Source organism: Myotis lucifugus, unplaced genomic scaffold, assembly GCF_000147115.1.
Source record: "Myotis lucifugus unplaced genomic scaffold, Myoluc2.0 scaffold_318, whole genome shotgun sequence".
Lineage (NCBI taxonomy): Eukaryota > Metazoa > Chordata > Mammalia > Chiroptera > Vespertilionidae > Myotis > Myotis lucifugus.
The window spans coordinates 900,251-919,273 of NW_005871366.1; the positions used below are offsets into that span (position 1 = coordinate 900,251).

Genomic DNA, 19,023 nt, shown 5'->3' on the forward strand with positions numbered 1-19,023 from the left:
TGACAGACTACTTTGGGGAGTTTGTAATCTAGTTGAGGGGAAGGGAGGCAATATGAATCAAAGAAACACATAAATGTCAAATTACAACCACATTAAGTGCTACAATGAAAATGTACATGGCCTTTTGAAAATGTTTAAGGGTTGAGGGCAAATCAGGATGGTGATTTTTTTTTTTAATGTATTGGTTGATTTTAGAGAGAGAAAGGCAGTGAGAAATATCAATTCGTTGCTCTACCTATCTATGCACCCACTGGTTGAGTCTTGTATGTGTCCTCACTGGGGACTAAAATCAGGACAATGCTCCACCCAACTGAGCTACCCGGCCAGGGCAGTGATTTTTTTTTTTTTTTAAGGGCAAAAGGTTTTCATTTTAAGTTCAACAGCTTGGCTTATCAATGAATATTGTTACTGTATGCATATTTTTTATTTAAAATTACGTAAACATTATTGCAAAATTAAACTCCACACAGAAGAAATGTGCTCACAACCCCAAACAATTTTCATTCGTCCATTTTCTCAAAAAATTGTTAATAAATGAAAATCTTGCTCATTAGATTCTCATCCTGGTCTTGGTAGGTAAGCTTTATTGAAGTGAGAACCAAGTTTTAGGGATGTATTTTTAAAACCCCACCTCACTTCCTTTTTATGCCATTTCCTCTCTGAACTCACCTCTACCCTTTAAAATATAAATACTTAACGTCCCCATTGGATGTCTGTATACTGTAACTCCAACCCCCACTCCAACCCTAAATACACACATACCTCTCCCCACTCTTCCTCAGTCCCTGAACCTGGTAGTCTGGTAAATGGGCATATGTTCCGTCATGCTTTACTACCAAAACATTAGCTAACTTTTTTACTTTTTAGATTTTTTAAAGAGATGGAGTGGCATGAGGTAAAGTGGGAATACTTAATAGAAAGGTTATTAATAGTATTATGTGCCTGAAGCTAGCTGTGAATAGGAGAAAGATGGCTTATAAAACAAGAGGTCTCCATTCACAAAACCGAGGGAAATTTTTAGGGAGTTATACAACTTAGGTAAAAATTGTTTGACCAAATTTAAACCTAACTGCTCAATTGTTCTCACAGTTGAGAGGATCCAATAAAAACTGCTTCTGATGTTTGCAGAAATTTAAAAGTTATATTCCATAAGCCACATGTTAAGATTAGGGACACTCCCTGTTTGTGCCTTTGTCTCCTAAGGTAAAAATGTATTCCATACCATGATGGTACTGAAACTCTAGGACAGTGGTTCTCAACCTTCCTAATGCCGCGACCCTTTAATACAGTTCCTCATGTTGTGGTGACCCCCAACCATAAAATTACTTTCGTTGCTACTTCATAACTCTAAATTTGCTACTGTTATGAATTGTAATGTAAATATCTGATATGCAGGATGTATTTAGGCGACCCCTGTGAAAGGGTCGTTCGACCCCCAAAGGGGTCGCGACACACAGGTTGAGAACCGCTGTTCTAGGAGCTAGTGACTGGGTTAGAGTTCTGCCCTTTCTTTCACATGGCTTCTCTGGATGGGCTTCAAAGCAGATCCCACTGACTAAAGGAAGCCAGCACCACTTCCTGCCCAGACCACAGAATCCTAAAAGCTCTCCCTCTGCTGGTTTCAAGGCAGATATTAAGAATACTGTTGCTTCGGCTGTTATAAGGAGCATTATTCTAGAAAAACTTTGAGGATGGCAGATGCCTTTAGCATAAAGCTTTAAGTTATCAAGAGAGTACAAGAGGAGTTGCTCAAAGTACTCCAGCCCCAGCTACTTGAATTAGCTCTGCCCTTCCTAAATTTTGCTTCTCTTCCCTTCCCTTCCCTTCCCTTCCCTTCCCTTCCCTTCCCAAGTGGTCCCCTCCTGACCTGGAAAAACATTCTGCCTCCCTCAGAGATGAAGTGAGGTTAGGAGTATATTCTGGATAGGATTAACCCCACGTCACTCTTTCTCTAAACTTACCCACCTTTCCCCAAAGGGTGGTGGAACTTACTAAGGGATCAGTCCTGAAAATCAGTAACAATTGGCATTTTAAACTTTTATTTTCTCTAAAGATAGCTGTTCATAGCTAGCCTTCTGAATCAGTCTGGTTTCCAGGCCAGAAAAGTGCATTGAATTCAGGCTTCAGCCTAAAAAAGCAGCCCTAAACAACTACTAGGAGGCCTGACCAGTGTACACATTTGGTGCTGAGATGGAGATAATCTTCATCTTTTTTTTTTTTTTAAATATATTTTATTGATTTTTTTACAGAGAGGAAGGGAGAGAGATAGAGAGTTAGAAACATCGATGAGAGAGAAACATCAATCAGCTGCCTCCTGCACATCTCCTACTGGGGATGTGCCCGCAACCCAGGTACATGCCCTTGACCGGAATCGAACCTGGGACCTTTCAGTCCACAGGCTGACGCTCTATCCACTGAGCCAAACCGGTTTCGGCAAGATAATCTTCATCTTAAAGAAGGGGGGAGGGAGCTCCCTGTGGCATCATAAGGTGAAGTAACATGTCCCAAATCACAGCAAGGCAAATGGCTGAGGAACATTAAAGAACCTAAAATCTGTGCCCTTTCCACAACATGAAGAGAGGCCAAGACAACTTCGAAATAAATATTAGTCAAGGCTCTAGAAAAAGCAAATAGTCCCCCAAACTCAAAGTAGGGATTCTACAGCTCTGCACACAAGGGAATAAGGACAAAAAGAATTAAGAAAAAAGATTAGCAACTTTGCATTATTTTTGAGAGTTGGGGTAGGGGAGGTTGGGGGAGAATAAGACTCTGAAGCCTCTGTTGAGAGTTTATAGATTGCTGACAACAGATGTTAGAATACCCGAGGACCAAGCTCCCTGATTCCCAAAAGCACTCTCAGCAAGAACATGAGTGTTCTTGGGGAAGCTCAGTTCCCAGAGGAGCATAGGGAGAGTCAACACAAGGTTATATAAAAAGTTTCACAATAGGAAGATGCCAAAACTAGACCACTGTCCACTATTTACTACCCATCTAGGCAGCACTGGAGCACAGACTATAATCTAACAATCTGACATAAAGAAAGCCCTAAAAAACAACTGGAGGGAGTATAGAAAATAGAGCAGTGAGGATTCATTGCTTTAGTTTTCCTGTGGATGTCAAATGTGTGTGGTTTCAAAACAAAAATCCAGAAAGAAACATGAGATTAATACATTTATTCCAAGTAATTAACACATTAAAAATAAAGTTAAACTTGTCCAAGCCAACGCATAAATTCTTTAATCTTTTGAACAAAATGTACAACCCAAAACATCACACTATGGTGGAAATAACTTGGGAGAGGTAGAGAAAGGAATACATATGGGTTGTGGAACAGAGAGTAAATCCAATCCCAGAACAAGTTTCAGATCTTCTACCTCTTCAGAACAGAAATGACTGCTACGCAATTTAACACAAAGTATTACTGCATCACAATACAATAAACAAAGGCCATTTTCTAAATAAAAGTGACCCCAAAAGCATATCTGCTTCTGGCACTGAGCTGTGAATAAGCCTTACCGATTTGTCGTCTTCCAAAAGTGAGCCTGCTAGATTTTCTTCCATGTTTACTGAGGCCATTTCCAAACAGGTTTGTGAGTTAATAGGACCATTTCAAGCAAAAGCAACAGAATGAGGAGAGTATGGGGGTTGACATGCCACAAGGAAGTAAACAGTAAACAAACTTAAGGCAGGCCCATCCAAATGGAAGCCTAATAGAGGAACAATCTTTCCTTCATCAGTTTTCCATTTCTGTAGGCTTTCTTGTGTTTCTCCCAGAGACCCATCAAGCTGCCCAGAAAATTGGGTGGGGATACAACACAGCAATTGGAGAAGTCAGTTCTTCCTCCTCCCCCACATTTCAGAAATGGCAGAGTCAAAGGCAAAAATATAATCAAAGCACACTATGTGGTAAGCCAGATAGACATTTGATTTTAATGACAAAGTAGGAGAAAATAAATTGGCAAAAAAAATTAACAGAAAATACTTTTTTACAGATATGTATAGAAATTATGATTGCTTTGTCTGATATCTTAAGGAGAAAGGGAAAGAAGGAAAGGAGGTAAATATTTTTTTCTTCCATGAACATTTAGATGCTGACTGCACATCATGGTATAGGTTCCAGATGAGATAGCCAAATAGTCCTGGATCATTTGGGCACTGGATTTCTAGAAGTCAATTTGATCCATCCACAAGTAGCTCTGGATATTTACTAGTTGTGAACACTGGATTCTGTGTTGTTCTGGATGGCATCAACTGCAGCTTCTTGTGCACGTATTTCCTGAGTGACAATATTGCCTCCAACTACCTGCTCCCTTGTAGAGGACTTGGAAGCCAAAGATTTTACCAAATTCAAAGGGTTTTCATTATCTTCATCTACTTGAGGAACTGCTACCCCTGTGATGGATGCATTCACTATTTCTGGCTGTAGTGGTCCCATCTCTAAGGAACTACACTCAGAAGGGTCACCTGGCATAGAGAGATGAGAACATAACTTCTCTTTCTGAACTCCAGATGTCCGTGAGACAAAGTCAACAAGGTCTGGAAGGCAAGGAGATGGCCCAAGGCCTGCGGGGTTTGTTTCTGATTCCAAACAGAGTGAACCTTGTTTCTCTAATTGACAAGTTCCTTCTACTTCCTCAGGCATCATTCCTCCTGCTAACAGGTCAAGGGCCTGATGTGTCCCCTCTAGACTTCCCAAGCCAAAGTCAACATTTTCTATAGGATGTCCAGTTTTCAAAATGTTGGGAGTGATCCTCCCACTTCTGGGATTAGATGAGGTTTGTTCACCCTCTGCTTCAAAGTTAAGCACCGGGTTTTGGGGAGAATCTAATGGAAACTCAGAAAAGGATGGGATTGGTTCAAAGTCAGTGAGAAGTGGGGCATTACATCCTATAGTTGACAAAGTATTTTCTTCATACAATTTCTGAGACAGGGCAGTTGGGGATCTATGTGCTGGGTCTCCTTGAGTATTGCAGAAATCAACACCCAAATCCCCCATGTTCCCGAGGGCAGCAAGCTTTTCTACTTTCAAGTCTGTAACTTCTAAGTCTTCTAAGGCCTTGCTCTCTACTGTCACTGTTAATTGTGGGTGAATATCTCGTAGCTTCAGGGCGTCTGCTTCTGGTTTCTCCTGGCTCTCCCCGGTCTCTGGCTTCTTGTTTTCATCCCAACCAGCCAGTTCACAAATCAATTTACCCTGAAAATCTTTCGATCTTTCTCTCTTGAATTTGAGACTTCTGTACCTTGAAGCTCTAGAAGCTGATTCTGGAGTTGAATTTTCTAGGCACTCACTACCAGTTGAAACTCCTTGCTCCTGTGCACAATCTGTTATATATGTATCTGATCTGGCTGGGGACTGAAGAAGCAATTCTGGAGTAGAAATTTTCACAGTTGTGTCTTGTGGGTTCTGGAGTAAAGACCTAGCTTTCGGTGGAAATGAGTCTATCTTTGCCTTTGTGGAAGAGAGAGTCTGTGCACTCAATTCAATCACTACTTTACTTTGAGTTTCACTTCCTATCATCAATTTCTTGGAGTGTTCCATCTTTTTGTCAGTCATTTGCAATTTGTGCTGTTCTGTTTTCCCCTCCCACATGTATCTGTTCCTATGATTCAAATTAGAATCCTCTATATTATTGGGCCCAACACTGATGCCTATTCCCTTTTCTACCATCCTCTCAGAGAGCTTTGCTCCCCTTTCTTTTAGTTCAGTGTTTGCCTCTATCTGACTTTCTCCACAATCCTTAGATTGGTGAAGCTCTTGGCTTTCCTCATCCATGTTACCAGATTTCATAAGATGGGTTTCTACAAATTTCTGAGATTCCATGGTTTTACAGTGTTTATCTGACAGCTGAGGGGCTGGCTCTACACCTGGTGGCCCTGGCTCTCCCAGGTCAACCTCAATTTTTCCCTCTGGAGCTATATCCCTATTAGTGACACCCTGGAAGGAGCTAGAAGTCCACAAAGCCAAAGTGTCTGTCTTTGGGGTAATAGTTTCATAAGGCTTGCTTTGACACAACCTTGTCAGAGGCTGTAGGAAGCCAAAGCTGCTGCCTCTGCTTTTTGAGCCTACAACGGACCATTTCCCTAGGGACACCGGAGTTTTTGCAATGGGTTTTTTAGTGTTTCCAAATGAAGGAGCAGAAACCAAACTTCTATCTCGAGGCAACTCCTCTTGGGATGCACTGCTGTTCAAAGTAGAAGTGGAAAAGGTGTCTGAACTTTCGGCTTTAGAAAAGTTGTTATTTTCCCCATTGGCCAATGGACCACCACTCAGCTTAGTCTCAGGGCCCCCCTTTCCACCACTACTGTAGAATATGTCATACAGGTCCTTAGCATTGGCTGTGGCTAAGCATGAATTTCGCTTTTCCAATTTTTTGGCTTGTTCACTGAACACACTTGAGAGGGGAGGTGGTGGACGCACTAACACAGAGAATAGGGTCTGGTCCCGGTCACTCTCACTCACCCCAGGAGCTGTCTCATCAGAAGGAATGGCAGTTGGCTGTGCTGAGGCCATGATGGCTGCCGGCAACACTGGATTCAAAATGTTAGGACCCAGCAAGCCAGGGCTGAGAGTGTGAGATACAGTTGGGTTTGATTTTACTGGAGCCAAAACAGACTTTGCTTGAGCAGAAGGAGCAGCTGCAGCTGGATGAGGTATAACTGGGGGTGGTGGGGGTGGGGGTGGAGGAGGTGGTGGAGGAGGTGGAAGCATTTGTTCAGGTATATGGGATGGCTCATTCTTTTCAGCCACCATCATTTTTTCCTCTGGAGACCCTTTTAGAATCACTTCTTCCCCTCCAAATGCTTTGGAGATGATATCAGGAGGCAAGAGGAGATCAGATGAAGATTCTTTAACCACTGGCAGAGGTTTAGCAGTGGTTCCAGAGGACTTGATGGATAGAAAGGTGTTAAGAGGAGCTGGCTTGCTGACTGTGGCTAACCCTGACTTACGAAGCACTGTGGATGGAATAGGCAGGTTGGGTCGGATCTTAGTCTGGGTTGAAGTTGTCACAACAGGCATCCAAGGGCTAGTATGTGCAACAACAGTTTTCCCAGATAGCTTGATTTTGATGGGCTTTGCCTTCCCAGCTTCAGTTTTGCCATCCTCTTTGTCCTTACTGCTTTCCACGGTCTCTTCCTTGGGCATACTTTGGGCCACTGAACTTTTTTCCTCCTCTTTTTCTGGCTTCTTCCAGCTGAATTTTCCAAAAGAGGAAGATGCTGGTGACTCTTTCTTTACTTCTTCTTTTAATTGTAGTTTAATGCTACCCTTCCTCTTGTTTTCAGCCTTCCCAGGGGAGTTACTGTCCTCAGAGAGTTGGTCCTCTAATTCCTCAAAGACCTTGTCATCTTCCTTTACATCTTTCATGATCTTTGCTTTTTTTTCTTTTTTCTCTTCCTTTGGTTTCTCAGTAAGTTTGCGCTTTAGCTCACTCTGACGTCGGCGTTCTGTCTCTAGGACCACAGCCAAGCCAGCTTGGTGGTCCAGATTCCGCCGCTCCTCATATAATGGGTTTTCAACCACATATTTCTGGGAAGAGAAAAGATAAAGGCTCAACAACTGGTCTAAATACTATAAGAGAGAAAATCTTGACCCCACTAATCCCTAGACATCATCTTCCTCAAGGATATAGATGGTTCTATCAGGTCAGCATCTCTCATTAGAATTGAGAATTTCCTAGTGATCATATGGAATTTGAAATGTTAATGATTTTTTTTCTGGCTCTCAACTTGTTTGACAAAGGCAAATTACTGCAGAAAGTGGGAAACTCCACAGGCAACTACAGAAACCAACCTTATATTTCTCATTGTGTTGGTGACCCTTCACATGTTGCTCTCCAGAAATTGAATCCCCCAAAAATTCCTCACAGAGCTGGCAGTAATATCCAGTGATAGGAATCAGAAACTCAGAGCCTGGAGGAAGTGGAAGAAAGTCAAGAAACTAAGTTATTTCCACCCAGGATGACAGCAACCAAGGGAAATCCCACTTCCCCTTTGCAGTAAAATGTTAATATACAGAGGACCTTACCCACTTTGAGTAAGTAGCAGTATTTAGATGAATTTCAATGGCACAGTCTTTCCAACTTAAAGCTTGAACTCAGGATCTATGCCTTCTACCTCTTGGGAACATTAATTGGTATATTCAGGAGTTTCCTGTGCCAGACACATTTCTATTGCCAATTCTTCTCAAACTCCAACCAGCACTAAGTATTTTAGGAGATTGAAAAACTATACTCCCAAACAGTTAGCCTAGTACCATCTGTATGAGGATCTGTCATATTGATATTAATTACTCAGAAATCATCAACCTCCTTCATATCTAAAGGATGTAGCAGCATTGACTACTTATGAAGGAATGAAATCGAGAAGTTTAAAGATAAAGAAACTTTCTATTTCTCCTTTTACTCCCTTACCAATGACTATTCAAAAATATAACTTAGCTGAAAAGGCAGTTAAATTATTGCACCTTATTGTTCTTTTTCATCTGGATTCCAAATAAATAAGATTTTAGTGCATAATCCAGTGACAAAGTAAATTATATTTTCAAGTGGTCTACATGTTTAATATCAGTTAGATTTTTGGCCATTTGGATAGGGAACATTCTTGTCTTACACAGTTCTGTATTTCTTCATGACTTAGTAGACTGCTTTACATGCAGAAGGCATTCTTACAGTTTTATCAAAAGTATTTATGTCTCACCCTATGCTGCTTCCTAACACTTTAGTTCAGGGATACCTCCTTGGCTGAATATAAGGAAATCACAAAAATGGTAGGGAGGAAACATACCTTTTGCAGGAACAGTTATCTTGTCAGTGCGTTTTACAGCATCTTGCTTGGCCTCATTCTGGGTCTTTGAAGCCCAAGGTCTGTTGTAGGGATCCAATGTCTATTTGCAAGAGGCAGAGGTGCTCACACAACAGCACTAAAAACTCAATGACCCGCTTTTCTTTTTCTTTCTCCCCACACACCAGGGGGGACCAGACGTCCCCAGCTACCCACCCCCACCCACTCTGCCAACTGTTTAAATGGAAATCACCTGTGGAAAAGGTAAACAAATGTTAGAGCAAGTACCAGCAATGGATAAAATGAAACAAATAATCAGGTACTCAAGGAATCAAAAGAGGCTGAAGCCTCACTTACACTTGTCATGGTGTTTAGTTACAGGCAGGTCCCCTAGACTGAGCTCTGGGGATGGTGTCTCCTTTGCTGGTATCTCTTGGCTCTTCATATTGGGGCTCCTGCCCATATGAGAATGTTTCATTTGCCAGCTTTGTAATGCAGATGGGGGTATAGAAGTTTGAGGGGAAGATAGGTGAGAGTAGAAATAACAGAGGACAGAGTACCTACCTGTGCGTGCTTCTTATTGTGCATATGGGTGAAGAAGTCAAACATGGTCCCACAGATGGTGTTGCAGTCCTTGCACCAGTGATTGCCAGCATCGTAATACTCATAGGCAGCAATGGGCTGATCAAATTGCTTAGTAGTTGGCTGGAGGCTCTCTGCAGGCTTGGGGCTCTTAGTACAAGAATTCTCATTGTTTACCTTTGATTCCTACAGGGGGAAAAAACCCTGCACTTAGAAGGAATTCAAGGTAGTCTAGATCTGTCTTCTCTCAGAAAAGAGGTCGCCTATCACAATTATAGAAATAGGCCTGTATGATCATATTTCCAATACCTAAAGCTCCATAAACTGGGGTAAAGTCCACAAGAAGTCTGTAAGGCTCAAACATAACTAATTAGACTCCATAATGCTATCTCCTCATGGAGAATAAATCACAATGGCAATATATTTACTTATATATCCTACATCATCTAGAAGAATACTCAAGATTATTGGAATGCTGGCTGCCTCTTGGAAGGGGAAGTAGAGAAAAAGAATAGATAAGAATTTTTTTATTGTATACCCGTTGGTAAATGTTGAAAGTGTTACCTATGCAATTAAATATAACAGTTAAATTTAAAAATCATAATGACAACTATGGAGGGAAGAAAACCCAAATGGAAAAGGTAATTGACAGGTTACGCAAATGCAGAGAATAGATGACAGTCAACTCACTTATCACAGATGCTTACTGGTATGGAACACTGGAGAGAGCAGGGCTGATGTTGTACACAAAGCAGATAGTAGTCTATGTGGGATGACAACAGAATCTGGGTAAAATATCTTTTTAAAAAATATATATTTTTATTGATTTCAGAGAAGAAGGGAGAGGGAGAGAGATAGAAACATCAATGATGAGACAGGATCACTGATTGGCTGTCTCCTGCACGTCCCCAACTGGGGATTGAGCCCACAAACCAGGCATGTGACCTTGACTGGAATTTAACCCAGAATCCTTCAGTCTGCAGGCCAACGCTCTATCCACTGAGACAAACTTGCTAGGGCTGAGTAAAATAGTTCTAACCACCTAAAATACCACCATTGGTATTATATACCACCAATTTAACATCTCTTGGTTAACATGAATCCTCTTTTAAAATACATCACTCCCAAACATTAAGTTATCAATAATAAATATTTTAGTATAAATTCATTTGTCAGTAAGCTGAGAACAAGACACTTAGGAAATAAGAATTTTGGTTAATGTTGGGGAGTGAGGAAAAGAAAAAAGATAATTTTGGAGCCTGGCCAGCGTGGTTCAGTAGTTGAGCGTCGACCTATGAACCAGGAGGTCATGGTTCAATTCCCAGTGAGAGCATACGCCTGGGTTGCAGGCTCAATCCCCAGTGTGGGTCATGCAGGAGGCAGCCAATCAGTGAGTGATTCTCTCTCATCACTGATGTTTGTATCTTTCTCTCCCTCTTCTTCTTCTCTGAAATCTATAAAAATATATGTATTTTTTTTAAAAAAAAGATAATTTTGGAACACAGAGTGGGTTAAGTATACATGCAGTTCCATAGTGGACAAGATCAGGGAACTGGTCACCTATAATATTGACTGGTGGGAAAAGGACAGGATTGAGAAATGAAAGCAATTAGCACGCCAACGATAATCTTTCCCTACTAGAGTATTATTTGAGAGTCACTAGAGAAATCACACCCAGCAGGTAAGGGTTGGGCATATGCATACATTGCTGGTGAGTATTAACTGGCACCATCTTTCTGGAAGATAATCTAGAAATATATATTACATACCTCAAATTCTTTATACTCTTTGACCCAACAATTTTACTCCTTGACATTTATTTTATTTTTTAAAAAATATATATTTTTATTGATTTCAGAGAGGAAGGAAGAGGGAGAGAGAGCTAGAAACATCCATGATGAGAGAGAATCATGGATCGGCTGCCTCCTGCAAGTCCCCCACTGGGGATCGAGCCCACAACCCAGGCATGTGCCCTTGACTAGAACTGAACCTGGGACCTTTCAGTTAGCAGGCCGATGCTCTGTCCACTAAGCCAAACCGACTAGGGCAGTGGTCGGCAAACTGCGGCTCGCGAGCCACATGCAGCTCTTTGGCCCCTTGAGTGTGGCTCTTCCTAAGCCTTAGGCATACCCTAATTAAGTTAATAATAATGTACCTACCTATATAGTTTAAGTTTAAAAAATTTGGCTCTCAAAAGAAATTTCAATCGTTGTACTGTTGATATTTGGCTCTGTTGACTAATGAGTTTGCCAACCACTGGACTAGGGCAAAGAAGTCTATTTATTGACATGAAAAGATGTTCATTATTTACTGAGAAAAGTTTGTAACAAAATACATTTGAATAATCAATAGATATGTGAATAGGCATAGAATATCAAATGTTACCTTATCCAAAAAACTTTCCCTAACTACTCTATATCCCTTTCTTGTTTTCCTTTTTTTAGGCACTTGTCACTACTTAACCTGAACTTGTTTATTTATTGTCTATCTGCTCCTATTTCATGAGAATAAAGAACAAGAACTTTGTCTATACAGTTCCCTGCTATACTTCTCATATCTAGAATAGTGCCTGGCACTTTCTTAGAGATCAATAAATATTTTTGAAATTAATTAATGAACAGAAGAAGAGTATTTGGAATAATACACAACAAGGTATTAATAATAGTGGTCTAGGTGAATAAAATTATGGAAATATGTGTTTATTTTTATGAAATGAATAGAAAATCGAAAACCAAATATGCATTTTAAAGAGAGGCAAAGAAAGAAGAAATACCAAAAACAGGTAGAAAAGAGGTTACAGATATAACGTTCCTTACTGCTGAAATGAAAATCAAATTGCAACATATGCCTGTTAGCTTCAGAGAACATGAAGACTCAAATAAAGATGATAGATTATCATGAGGTTGGTGAATAAACAGAACCCCAAACAATGTATAACTCAACTACAAAGGGCCAGAATTTTTAAGCTCTTCTCCCATTAAAAGCTCTGAACTCAATGACCCTGGTATAAAAGAGTATACATAGTCTTACCTGGTTGAGTAAGAGAACTCTCCCAGGAAGATATAGAATAATTAGATTTCGGTGAATAGAGTATACAGAATATCCTCTTCTCTATACCCCAAACATGAACTGAGCATCTATATATACTAGACATAATGGATGCCATGGGAAACACAAAGATAAATAAGTTATACTCTTTTATTCTCAGGAAGTTCTCATTTACTAGAAGAGACAGGCATGAGACATACTGTAGATCATGTTTTAAATATGATAGGATGTAATACATCTTACAAAGAAACAAAGTAATATATTATAGAAGTATTAAAGAAGGGCTGACTAAATCTGGGTAGAACTCAGGAATCCTTCATGGAGAAAGCAGTATTCAAGTTGGACCTTAGTGGATGAGTGGGGTTGGGAGAAAGATTACACTAGGCTAAGAAGATTATTAATGCAAAATTAGAGAGGCAAATAGCATATTGAACATCTAGAAAAAAGCAAGCATTTTGAGGTAGTAGGAGTATAAGATGTAATGTAATTTTTATTGAGCACTACTCATTTACTATGTGACAGGCACTGAGCTACATATTGGGGACTATATTGAAGAATAAGACAGATATAGTCCCTATCCCTTGAACCTTAAAATCTAATTGGGGAAACACATGCAATTATATAATTATAACTGTCATAAATGCAAAGACAGCCCAGCCAGCGTGGCTAAGTGTCAACCTATGAACCAGGAGGTCACGGTTCAATTCCCGGTCAGGGCACATGCCCAGGTTGCAGCTTGATCCCCAGTGGGGGACGTGCAGGAGGCAGCCGATCAATGATTCTCTCATCATTTATGTTTCTATCTTTCTCTCTCTCTCTTCCTTCCTCTGAAATCAATAAAAATATATTTTAAAAATGCTAAGACAAAAAATTGGAATTATTGTGAGTGTATATCAGGCAATTTTAACAGTTTGGGAAATCAAGGAAGGGAGTTGGAATTTATTTAAGCTGCAACCTGAAATGAATATGAGTTAGAAGGGATAAGGAAAGAGTGGGGTTTGCATGATAATCATAGGGAAGAGAAGATGTAAAGACATTAGAGGGAATGACAAATTTTCTGAATGAAAAGGCCAGTAATGAAATTATAGTGAGCCAGGGAGAAAAGATGCGTAAATGAGGCTGAAGAGGTAGGCAGGGAGTACCATGATCACTGGCTGTATCTGGAGAAAGAAAAAGTAGTGTAGCAGTACAAGCAAGAATTGAAGGTGGCCGTAGCTGGTTTGGCTCAGTGGATAGAGCGTCAGCCTGTGAACTGAAGGGTCTCAGGTTTGATTCTGGTCAAAGGCACATGCCCAGGTTGCGGGCTTGATCCCCAGTAGGGGACATGCAGGAGGCAGCCGACTGATGATTCTCTTTCATCATTGATGTTTCTATCTCTCTCTCCCTCTTCCTTCCTCTCTGAAATCAATAAAAATATATTTTAAAAAGAAAAAAGAATTGAAGGTGCTTGAACTTGGATGGCAATGGAGATAGTGAAATGGATGGAATTAACATTTACTTTGGAAGGAGAGCAGGTAGAATTTGGTATAAAGCAGCAAGGGAGAGGAAAGCACTAAGAATGCTTTTCAGGTCGTTGTCGTGAAAACTGTTGGACAGTAGTGCCACTCATTGAGTTGGGTAACACCAGAGGGAGAAAAAGTTAGAGAGAGGTTCAGTACAATCATTAGTGTAGTTTAGGATATGTTGCAGTGTCTGAGACATTGAAGTAGAAATGATGAGTAGTCTCTTGGACTCTTAGATTTGGACCTCAAAAGAATCATTATAAAATTAGAAGGTGTCAGCATGGTGTTTCAGCATACAACTGGATAAAATGACCTAAGGAGAAAGCAGAATTTTGGAGAGAAGAACTAAACTAGTTAAAGATCAGGTACAAGAGAATAGGCAGTAAAGGAGACTAATCAGCAGCAGCCAGCATACTAGGAAGGAAAGAAGTGTGATAGCAGCCAAGGAAAGAAAGCATTTCTGAGAGTCAGTGATTCCTGTATCAAATACAGCAAACCTTCCATTTTGCAGACCTCAATATAATGGACTTCAGATTTAACGGACAAAATTTCTGGTCTGTATGTTATATGTGAAAATTAACACCTTGTTAATTTTAAAATGCCTTTAACCAAAATTTACTTGTAATTAAATTAACAGGTTATTTTTTTTGTTAATTCAATGTTTTTGTTTGTTTCTTTGTTTTTGTTAATCCTCACCAGAAGATATTTTTTCCATTGCTTTTCAGAGAGAGTAGAAGGGAGGGAGGGAAAGAGGGACAAAGAGCAATAGAGAGAATCATTAATGTGAGAGACACATCGCCTGGTTGCCTCCCACACACATCCCAACTAGGGGATAGGGAGTGAACCCGCAACCCAGGCACATGCCCTTCACTGGGAATTGAACCCAAAACCCTTTGGTGCATGGGCCAACACTCTAACCACTGAGATCACCAGCCAGGGCTAATTCACTGTTATTTTTAACAAATTTTAGTGAATAGGCCATATGTTGGAAAAAACACTGTAGTTAATTTTGCTGACATAAATAAGTATTGCATAGCTACAACTAATGTCTACATATTTAAATCCAAGAGTCATCACTCATAAACAGTGTTCGGTGAATGATTATCACTTGATCACAGGTTGTACACTGAGTGAGAGGTAACTGGTTCTGTTGTCATGTAATATGACTTTCTGCAACAGTTTTAACATGTTCAGGCCAATGATATTCTGATACACGTTAAGCCATGCCCCAGCTATGTGCATTTGTTTACTCGTGGTGACTGGTGAATGCATGCATTTATTAGACCTATTCAGTATAAATTTAAAATTATAGTAATACATATAAAAAACTTTTTTGTGAAATTAAACGTTTCATACACACTTAATTTTTTTAAAATTAAATCTTTATTGTTCAGATTATTACAGTTGTTCCTCTTTTTTCCCCCCATAGCTCCCCTCCACCCAGTTCCCACCCCACCCTCTGCCCTTACCGCCCCCTCCCCACTGTCCTCATCCATAGGTGTACAATTTTTGTCCAGTCTCTTTCTGCACCCCCAACACCCCTTTCCCCTCGAGAATTGTCAGTCCACTCCCTTTCTATGCCCCTGATTCTATTATATTCACCAGTTTATTCTGTACATCAGATTTTTTATTCACTTGATTTTTAGATTCACTTGTTGATAGATATGTATTGGTTGTTCATAAGTTTTATCTTTACCTTTTTCTTCTTCTTCCTCTTCTTAAAGAATACCTTTCAGCATTTCATATAATACTGGTTTGGTGGTGATGAACTCCTTTAGCTTTTTCTTATCTGTGAAGCTCTTTATCTGACCTTCAATTCTGAATGATAGCTTTGCTGGGTAAAGTAATCTTGGTTGTATGTTCTTGCTGTTCATCACTTTGAATATTTCTTGACACTCCCTTCTGGCCTGCATAGTTTCTGTTGAGAAATCAGCTGACAATCGTTTGGGTACTCCCTTGTAGGTAACTAACCGTTTTTCTCTTGCTGCTTTTAAGATTCTCTCTTTGTCTTTTGTTCTTGGCATTTTTATTATGATGTGTCTTGGTGTGGTCCTCTTTGGATTCCTTTTGTTTGGGGTTCTCTGCACTTCCTAGACTTGTAAGTCTATTTCTTTCACCAGGTAGGCGAAGTTTTCTGTCATTATTTCTTCAAATAGGTTTTCAATATCTTGCTCGCTCTCTTCGTCTGGCACCCCCATAAATTGGATGTTGGTAGGCTTGAAGTTGTCCCAGAGGCTCTTTACACTATCTTCATATTTTTGAATTCTTTTTTCTTTTTGCTTTTCCAGATGGGTGTTTTTTGCTTCTTCGTATTTCAAATCTTTGACTTGATTCTTGTGATCCTCTAGTCTGCTGTTGGATCTCTGTATGATATTCTTTATTTCAGTCAGTGTATGCTTAATTTCTAGTTGGTCCTTTTTCATATCCTTGAGGGTCTCACTAGATTTATCAAGGGTCTCACTACATTTATCGGCGGTTTCTAGAAAATTCTTGAAAAACCTTATAACCGTGGTTTTGAACTCTATATCCAGTAGTTTGCTTTCCTCCATTTCTGTTATTTGTGACCTGTTTCTTTGTCTCCACATTTTGGCTGCTTCCCTGTGTTGATAGAGTGGCTTTCTGTGCTAGGTGTCCTATAGGGCCCGGTGTCTCAGCCTCCCCAATTACCTGAGGTGGACACTCTTGGTGCACCCCTTTGTGGACTTTGTGCACAGTCTTGTTGTAGTTAAGCCTTGATTGTTGTAGGTATCACTGGGAGGAATTGACCTCCAGGCCAATTGGCTGTGAGATTCAGCTGTGTCTATGGTGGGAGAACTCCTGTGCTGGAGACACCCTTATGAGGCAAGACTTGCTACAGTGGGGCTTTGGTGCTGAGTCTGCCCCCTGAGTGTGTCCCTTATGGATCTGAGGAGTTGTAATCTGGATGGTCCCACTCTGACCACTGGGTACACTGGCTCTTGGATCTCTAAGGAGGTGCTAATTTAGCCTCTGCCTGAGGCTACCCAGCAGGAGCTATGGAGAGATCTGCAGATTCCTCTTCTTTGTTTGGGGTTTGGAGGTGCCCAGATGAGGCCCAGCTGTGAAGCAATGCAAGCTGCTGTGGGGCCTTGGGCCTTCTTTTGGATGTTCTGGGCCTCTCTGACCCAGCTGCAGTTTGTTAGGTAATTTTAGATTGCAAAGGGCCAGGCCATTCATATGCAAAAGCCTCTGTGCACAGCTTGGGTGGGGTGGGGTCTCAGGGAATCAACAGGGCCGAGCAAACAGCTATGGTTGATCCTCAGCCCTGCCCTAAGAGGCCCCAGGTCTCAGTGTCCCACGGTAATCACTGCAAGCACCTCTGAGAGAAAGCCACCCTCGAGTTCCATCTAACGCCAGACAGTCCAGTTTCTCCCCGTATGAGTCTGGGTCCCCAGAGACTCACCGGGAACTGCAGTTCAGAGCTGTCGGGAGCTTGTGACTCCCTCCTGATTGAAAAATACAACCGTGTCCTCAGTTGCCAGCCCTTTCTGCATGCGCCTCCGTACCTCTGCACTTTACTTCTACACCTCCTCTGAGTCTGAGTGTGCTTTTCTCTTTCCTTCTAGTTGTAGAATTTCCACTCAGCCAGCCTTCCTGTGGTTCTGGATGATGTCCGTTTTGTCTTTTAGTTGTATTTTTGAAGTGATTGTGCGAGGCAGCAATTTCAGGTGTTTACCTATGCCGCCATCTTGGTTTCTTCTCATACACACTTAATTTTAATTACACAACTATGTCTACGTAAGTAAAAACTGATTAACTAATTTGTCAATATTTTAACATGCATTTTGAAAACCTATTTTATTATATAACAGACTCTTGGCTTTAAGAGATACCCCCTTGCCCAAATTAGCCCGTTACATCGAGGTTTTACTGTACTGATTTGAGAACTGAAATGTACAACCTTGTTGCAAAATATGAACCCACAAAATGGTATATATATTATGGTAAGATCAGAAGCTAAAACTGGAGTAAATGCTAGAACAAGAACATGGAGGGCCCTGAATACTACGGGTTTGGGATTCTACCTTGTCAGCAATGGGGAACTGCTAAAATTCTGGAGAGTATCTGATCGATCAATGCTTTACAAAACTCTAACAAGAGTAAGAACAGGTTGGAAAGGGAAGCTAAGAAAACGGTTAATTAGAAAGCTTCTTTAGGAGGCCATGAAAATAAAAAAAAAATAGAAATGAAAAAGTTGAGTTTTTACCTTGCTTTTCGAAGAGGAGTTTGAGTAGGTTGATACTTTTTCTGGGCTCTTGGATTTTTCTGTTTTCCCAGGCTTCTCGGTAGACTCTTTATAGTCATTTGAAGACTTCTGGGATTTGTCCAAAATGTTAATTCCCAAGATCTGAGCCACTTTGTCCAGTTCAGATTGCTTCTTTTCGGCCTCTTCTGCCTCTTGTCGAAGTTCTGCAATATCCTTCATAATGTTATCCTGAAGCCGACTCACTTCCACCAGGAGAGGGTCTTTGTGGCCATCCTTCTCCCTTCGTTTCTTGCGCAGCATTTCCCCTGAGTAGTCAAACGTCAACAGAAAGAAACACAAAGAAAGTAAGTTAAGACATTATTTTTCAGTCATAAGTAGTAAACTCTCAAGACTTTATGGTCACAACATTTTCTCCCATAAAACTTTTAAAAAGCAAGTGGAACTCTCCTTCCACTGGGCTGGTTGAAGTGAAGTTTCTATGGAGGTAAAGGAAGAGTGATTACTAGTATATTATCTTTCATACAGGGTTTATTAGCTAAGGAATCTACAGACTGCCTTCAGGGGCTCCATGAATCCCCAAAATGGTATATACAAGTTTGTGTGCATGTGTCTCTAAAAAGGTTAATAAATGATGTAACTATGAATCCAGAGGCTGTCATCTCCAAAGAAGGAAAGAATTATTCAGAGAGCAAAAATTAGTCACATATTTGACTTTGTCTGATTTAAGGGACCCTTCACCAATGCCTACATTGAGTTTTAAGTTTTGCCTCAGGCTCACTTAATGTTATCTCCTATCCAAATGGCAGGTCCTCATGAATTAATCCTCTCAGGATTAGTAACTAAGATTCTTATCCCTAAATAGTCCAAACCGAAACAGAAGAAATA

At 40.6% G+C, this 19,023-nt stretch overlaps 1 protein-coding gene across 1 annotated transcript in view; it reads right to left on the reverse strand.

Annotated features, from left to right (window-relative positions):
* Positions 1-3,158: 3,158 nt before the first annotated feature.
* Positions 3,159-19,023, reverse strand: part of ZNF318 (zinc finger protein 318) — a 36,147-nt gene continuing 20,282 nt past the window's right edge. The window contains 5 exon segments of the mRNA XM_006100605.2: positions 3,159-7,528; positions 7,793-7,911; positions 8,785-8,884; positions 9,346-9,549; positions 18,139-18,443. Coding sequence (XP_006100667.1) covers positions 4,208-7,528; positions 7,793-7,911; positions 8,785-8,884; positions 9,346-9,549; positions 18,139-18,443 — 4,049 coding nt within the window. The 3' untranslated portion in view covers positions 3,159-4,207.